This window comes from Penaeus vannamei, chromosome 25, assembly GCF_042767895.1.
Source record: "Penaeus vannamei isolate JL-2024 chromosome 25, ASM4276789v1, whole genome shotgun sequence".
NCBI lineage: Eukaryota > Metazoa > Arthropoda > Malacostraca > Decapoda > Penaeidae > Penaeus > Penaeus vannamei.
The window spans coordinates 3570367-3577866 of NC_091573.1; the positions used below are offsets into that span (position 1 = coordinate 3570367).

The 7500-nt window shown below is 35.0% G+C and overlaps 1 protein-coding gene across 2 annotated transcripts in view; it reads right to left on the reverse strand.

Moving 5' to 3' along the window:
• Mettl3 (methyltransferase like 3) overlaps nt 1-7500 on the reverse strand; it is a 15355-nt gene that overhangs the window by 7003 nt on the left and 852 nt on the right. Inside the window, exons 2-6 of one of the 2 annotated variants that reach the window (XM_027358634.2) lie at nt 3317-3506; nt 2538-2668; nt 1715-1845; nt 1239-1365; nt 201-378 (exon numbers count right to left, since the gene is read on the reverse strand). In XM_027358634.2, the coding sequence (XP_027214435.2) occupies nt 201-378; nt 1239-1365; nt 1715-1845; nt 2538-2668; nt 3317-3506 (757 nt within the window). The remainder of the gene's footprint in view (nt 1-200; nt 379-1238; nt 1366-1714; nt 1846-2537; nt 2669-3316; nt 3507-7500) is intronic. The other variant, XM_027358635.2, reaches the window with a different exon arrangement.

A 7500-nucleotide genomic window follows, 5' to 3' on the forward strand; every position in this document is an offset into this window, starting at 1 on the left:
GAGGAGAACAATGAAACAGAAAAAGAGAATGAGACAGAAGAGAGGTCAGACAAGGAAAAAGAAAAGGAAAAAAGAGAGAGAGAAAGACTAAAAGAAAATGATGAAAGAGGGAATGAGAAAAAGGGAAGGAAGAGGAGAGAAAAAGAGAAAAACATCTCCATCGACTCTTTTGAACATTCCAGTTCACATTCACAGCTAACCTGCAAGTATCCATATGGAAGCAAGTGTTCAAGAAGGAGCAGTCTCCCAGCGACTCATCTGTGTGTTTCTGGATGATCTTGCGGAAGTGGAGGCGTCCACACTGTGGCCCTCCCTTCTTTGTCGCTCTCTCACACTCTTCTTTGGTGCCATGTGGACAGAATTCCTGGACCTTTGCACCTGCAAAGGCAAAGTTGGCATCAGGTCCCATCTAAGCTCAGTTTTATACACAATTCATGTTAACAATTGTTTTCTTTAGTTTTCCTACATGTTACTTCTGAAAAATTATATAGTTGAAATTTTTACAATAATATTACTACCATTTACGGGTGGCATACACCATACTTAAATTTTAGTAGCTACAATGAACATAACAGGTTAGCTTCCAACAAAATGGAATGTTCCCCACAATTTCAGTTAATTTTTGTCTAGCATTCAGTCCTAATACCTGAAATTCATGCCTTAAATACTATTTGAATACTATCTTAAAAACAAATATATACAGAGGCAATTTTTATCTAAAGGAAGTAAGTGTGGGAAACAAACAAACAAATAATCAATATACTCCAACAAGCTTTACTACTTTCTGACATTATAATCTCAAGCTTTAACTAAATACTTCTAGCTTCCCTTTAGAATAAAATGGCAGATAATAAAATCAAATTCTTATCATAAAATAGATAAAAAAATGCACATCTCCTGTTTCGTTCTTTTCCTTTTTCCTTTCTTTTGGCCAGAACCAACCATATACTCTTTATATGTTTTGCAAGTACATTAGCCTCCTTTTAGAGAAATCCAATAATATACCGAAAATAATACACAATAATACATCCTTTGCTTACTTACTAAATACAAGATAATCCTGACCAGCAACATCTAATTTACTGAAACCTTTATCTTTAGAACTCCTATCAATACATACCAAAGATTATTCACACTTAAATAAGACACACTCAATCAACAAAGCAACATTCACCTGAAATCCAACAAGCCTATCTGAAATGCACTTTAACAGTTACTTAAGAAGACAGTCATCTCACCTCCCTGAGACCTGAATCTCTGCGCCAAGCTTTGCTCTTTCGCAGTTGGTTTACTGAGTAATTCCATGATTTCTTCTCCCACTTTCTTTGTTTCCCTTTCTCTTATGCTCTGCGCTGACAACAGACTCTGTCAAAGAAGTACACAAATAAATTAATGGTAAAGATTACTGAAATTTCTTCTTGAAAAATTATCATAAGCATAATGCATGCCACCACGAAAAAACATTTGCAAGTATTTCTTTTCCTGAAAAGATTAGAGTAGATATACCAATGGACACCCTGGTTGAATCAGAGTTCAGTAAAGTAATTTTTATCATTATTTCATTTGATTCTCTAATGTGCTTATATCTTTTGTATGGAACCTTTTTTGCTTGACTGCATGTTTGCTGAACCATCTATCTCTCCACTAGTATATCTACCCTACAGTGACCATATGCAACCAGGCTGATATGATTTTCCATCACCAATTTACGTACCATGACGTCATCTTCTCTCCTGTCTTTTCTCTTCTCTTTGTCCACTTTTGTCTCCTTCTCTTCACGAAGAATCTTTGTAGGAGGCTCTGAGATAGTATCATCAGATTTCTCTGGAGAATGGTTTTCATCTGCTTTGCACATGTATTAAAGAAAAAAAAGATGACCAAATTATAAATATAAATACAAACAATTAAAAAACATTTTCCAAGACTTTTTTATAGGTATAGGCCAAACTCACACAGATTATAAAGAATAAATTCGTGATATTTCACTGACTGAACCTGCCTGCTGTAGGATGCTTCAGAAACTATGCATTATTGTGCCATTTAAGCCCATTGATCCCATGAGGGCATGTAAGTACATTCCCAGTCCACCTTGATTTTAGTTTATCAAGTTTGTTTATACATAGATAGTTCCACAAGTGCTTAATCACCAAGAATGAATTACTAATCATATCTGTCACCTGCTTGTATTTTTATTTTTATTATTATTATTATTTTTTTTTTTTTTTTTGGGGGGGGGAGATTTTCTTATATTATTATTAATAATACTTATAATTTTTACAATAATCGTAACGTCAACAACAATAATGATAAGTCATGATAGTACTAGTAAACTCAAAGAATGAGATAATCAGGAAAGGACAGATAACCATACTTACTGCCTCCTTGGAACTTTTTAGAGCCATCTCTGTGTGTGCATATTTCACAAACCAAAACTACAGTGGACAGTGCATGTACCAAATGCTCACGGGCTAAAATTGTGCTGAACTAAAATATGGAAACCATTCCTTAACTTCCTCGTGCAATATCATATCACAAACCTTCAACAGCAACTGCAGTGGGCGGAACTTTCTTCTCTCGGTGTTCTGCATCTAAAACAGCTGTTACTTTGCTGTGTTCAACGGCTACTACTGTCAACGAAGTTCTCCCTTCACTGGTACCCTGAGTAATGCTGGAAAGATGTGATTGTAATGAACATCTTCCATAAAGAATAAGGAAGAAATTCTCCAAAACAATTACTGACTGCCATCATCGTTTCTGATGTCATCATTCTAATTATTACTGGCATTAATATCATAAGCACTGTCAATGAAGATAAAAATAAATTTTCTCTTACATCATCTCACATTTGCAATTAAGCTGAAAAATAGTATTAAACATAAAACTATAAAAGATATGCAATTTGAGTATAAATAAAGCAATCATCAATATTGCAATTGTGAAAACAAGAACCCACAGCACCCCATTACTTACCATTCAGAGGGTCCACTGATAATCATAAACATTTATGTCTGTCACATTACAAAATCTTAAACATCTTCTATTTCAGCCAGTGATAAGCTAATGCTGATGTGTGACTTAGTCTTTACAATTTCGTTTTACACTTTTTCACAGTGCTTACTTCAAATGGTATGAAACAATCAGAAACTTGACACACCAATAACATTTGACCATAAATAAAATCTACTACCAAATACCAAATCAACTCTTTGCTAAAAAAATTCTTAAATATTAAAGAATCTGATGTTTGCAAATCTAGATGCAAAACTAACTCGACCAACATTAAACTCAATAATATCACTTCTACATTGCACTTTACCTAATTAGTTCTTTATATGCAAATTTCTCCAACAAGTTATTAATTGCTTTTGAAGGCAGTGTTCTTCTTAGTTTAGTTGAGAGTGTTTCTGACAATTGTATCGCCTGAACTGGTGGTAAGGCCTCATTCAGACACTCTAACAAGGCACATTCAAGACTAGGGTCATCTTGGCTACTGCTTGTGGTTGGCACTGAAATTAAAGAAAGATGTATGCATTACACTCACATTAAGCAGAGATAATAATATAATATCCCCTATGGTCATAACATAATACATCCACACCATATACCCATGGAACTGAAACCTTTTTCTAGGTATAAATTACAAAATAATTTCTTTACTTCTACATATAATTTGTTCTCTACGGAAATTTTTTTTCTTTGATTCCATCAATTCTATGAATTGCTTGCAACATAAGTCCTTGCCATCTAATACATACATGATGGGTTTGGATATATCACTATATACATATCAATGTCTATTTCTTCTACAGAGCCATTATGTATCAAACATAAATATGTTGGGTACGGAGTCTCTAATGATCGAGGGAAGAATTTGTATTAGCATCAAAATCACAAGTACCTGCTTGTTTACAATTATATATGCAATATGCAATAAGTATACATTTCCACTGGTCCACTGTATCTCTTAGGCCTATAGGTCATGTCGGATTCAGGTGTATATTTTCTCTGTCTAAAGTTGAGAGAGCTCTCTGGGTTTCAAGCCCTCCCTGAGAATGATTACAATATCATCACATGAGCTGGGCAACAGAGAATAAAATAGCATTTGACAATTCACATTACACACATGGCAATAGTACAAATTATTAGCGAACAGTACCAAAACAGTCCCAGGAAACTGACATGCACTATATCTTAAAGTAAATTATAAATTACTATTCTATATAGCATAATTAACCTCAAGAAAGAGGTAATTGTATGGCTATAGCATATGTAAATAAAGCAGGGGTCCTAGGGGCAAAGCCCCCTGGCTAGGAATTATTTATATTGTGGTCAATTTTTGTTATCCCACCAAGTTCAACTATCTCATTTATCTTGCAGGATACTGATAGAACTCATCAACCTAAGAAATTTCCTTCTCTAAAAACATTTTGTGCATCTGTATATTATCCATATATTTAATCTGATGATCTCCATTTCCCTTTTACTTCTTCTAATTGTCCTAATTTCCACAGATAAACTAGCTATAAGATACAGCTTTCAACCAAATATACCACAGCTCCTCTCACCGCTTCTCACACCAGACTGGTAACTTTCAAAGTGTGCGTTAGATTTTTTGTGAACAGTAAGAGCACGTGTTGATGCTCAATCAAAATAATTTGGAAAAAAAATGGTGTGATTGGTGTATTGGCAAAACAACATGACCTTTTACCACTATCCTAACATTTCACAACTTAATACCAACCAGTAAATGATCAGTAAGGTAAAAAGTAATTTTAATGCTAAAATATATTTGCATAATTTCTTTTCCTTGCTTCTTTTTATTTGTTCCCCTTCTTAACAAATGTACTGCATTCCCCATCTTAGACTTATTTAGGAAGGGCCCTTTGCATTACTTTCATCAATAAATAAGAGTGGAATGAACCATCAATGAGCCATGACTGGAACAGTGCTGCCTCCAGGGAGGAAGCTATTTCTATGCTCACGATCCTATTCTTGGCCACAGTGACTGGTAGCAAAGTTGATATTGCAGAAAATTGATGAAAAAATTGTTATCATTACTGTACATAGTTATAGACTACCTAGAGAGATGATATGCAATGAAACCAGACTGATGTTAGACTAGAGAATATCAACACGTAATATATCATAAAGGAAAAAATACATTCCCCTTCTATATGATGTAATCAACAGCATGAAAGTGAAAAAGGAGTGCTCTCATATATTGTGGTTACAAGAAGCGTTTAAGATTCTTGTGCGAAACGATTTTTTCTGCCACTCTACATGTTTACTTCACTGTTTCAAATAGTGAATTGTCTGTACAACTTATTACTGCAACATGTTAACTAGATCATGTGTTATTATGCGGTTGTAAGTTCTTTCCTATTTGTTCCGATCTACACTACTAAATTTGGGCATCTTGTATTTTTTGTGTAAAGTTATAAATAAAACAATGTGCCTGTTATGATTTTTTTGGGCAGTATTTTCAACAGTTCCTTAACTATTCTTCAACAGCCATAGGTATGTTTTGTGGTGAATGTGTTCTTGGCTATGGACCTTTAAGCCAATATAGTGGAAATTCTTTGAAACTTTTTGTATTTGCATAAGTCACACAGTGCTACGTGAACCTTTGGATTGTGCGAAGTGTGGAAATATGATCAGAATTAATTGATCGTTCATGATGCAATTCCCCGAGCCAAACAAGTGTTTCCACCAGTTCCTCTTGACAGCAGCTAAACTTTATCCTCCATCCATTTAAGATAAAATGGTAGGCGACTAGAAGGGTACATATTTTTTAAAGTTATTACATTAGGACTATAGAGCCCTCAGTAGGGAAATACAGCAATCGGGAGGGGATCCAAAGGGGAAGCCCCAGGTTAAGTTTTTGAGTTTACATGGCAATCTTTCTGATTGTTTGTGCATTTATGACTGGGTTTCTTCATTTGTTTGTTTATGCAACACAGTATTGAATTTCTCCTGGCTGAATCTTGTCTCAGGCTTTCATTTCTCTACTTTCTTTTGTTCTTTAACATCCCTGCAATGAGCAAAATCCCCCCCCCCCCCCCCAAAAAAAAAAAAAAAAAACGATTCCAACATTGTTGGCTGGAGTAGAGGAAGTATCTGATTGTGCACCTTTCAAAATCACAACACATCTACAATACATATATACTTCTCTTAAAGAATAGTATTTTCCTAGAGCAAATAGAAGCATTTATCTTAGAAACAATTACCCAGTTTATTAACATCTGGATAAAGCAAATCAAATAATAAATATGGGTATTGGAAATGGCAGTAAAAGAGAATATAACCTTGCAAAGGAGAGGCATTGAGTCTTGTCACTGCACAAAAGATTTTGTGTACGCTGGGCAATGCACATGTCACAGTGACCACTCAAGTAAGCCTAATGCCTGTATTTTGAGCCATGTGATGGCAGTGCAGTATCTAGATCCAATGGGTTAATATACGTCTGCCCCATATTTTTCAAGAGAAGAAAATTTTCGGATTTATATGTTCTATCAATATCCTACATAGTATACTTTGCAGTTGTGCATAAGACAAAAGATTGTTCTATTCAGAAATGAAATCAGAATTCCTATATTACTTTTTGGGATCTTAGAGAAATAAAAATTGGCATCGTTACAAAAATCGCAAATTTATTCATCTTTCAAATGATCCAAACCCCATTAGAAACACCCAAGTAGTTATGAAGATATAAAAAAGAAAGTTGAAAAAGGTGTAGTTTTGAGATATCGGGATTTGAAGTTGTGGATACTTTTTCCTCCATTTTCATCAATTTATTTATTGATCTTTTATTTTTTATTATTATTATTTTTAAAATAGAAAACTGATATCTGCGCTAACCTTGATCCATTTGATGGCATTCACATATATTCTGAAGTGAAACTGGTACCTGGTCCCCCCCCGCCCTTTTTGCAAGGTACTAATGACAATGAGTGCACATGATTGCAGAAGTATAGCATGTCACCATAGGCTTCGCAGTGCCTCGTGAGGCATTTCATACGAATGAAGAACTGCTGCAGCTATGATTAAGATGTATTTCAAATCATATTATTTTTATTAGTTACATGAATAACATCTATCATTAGTAGTGTCCTACTACTGTGTGATGAGGGCGGGTCAGAGATGGTGTCGCACTGAGGCATGGAACCTCTTGCCCCGGCTCTCTCATGGTGACTGCCTACCTTGCCTCTTTGTCAGGGCTGTCAGCTGTGCCGTAAACAGAATTGCCAGCAAGCTACCAGAGATTACCAAAATAAACTTTTAAAAATCTAAAAAAACAAACTTGTCGAGTATATTTGCACAGACGCGACAAAGTAAACATAGGAGCCGGAGGCCAGACTGTAGAGTTTGGTCTGGGTGGGGAGCGTGTTTCCCGCACAAAAATTATTTGGTCAAATTCTGTTTGTGCAAATGTAATTCTCCGGTAACTTTCCGCATACACATAGTTCTTTTTTAAATTATCTTCAGCGCATAATTTTTTTT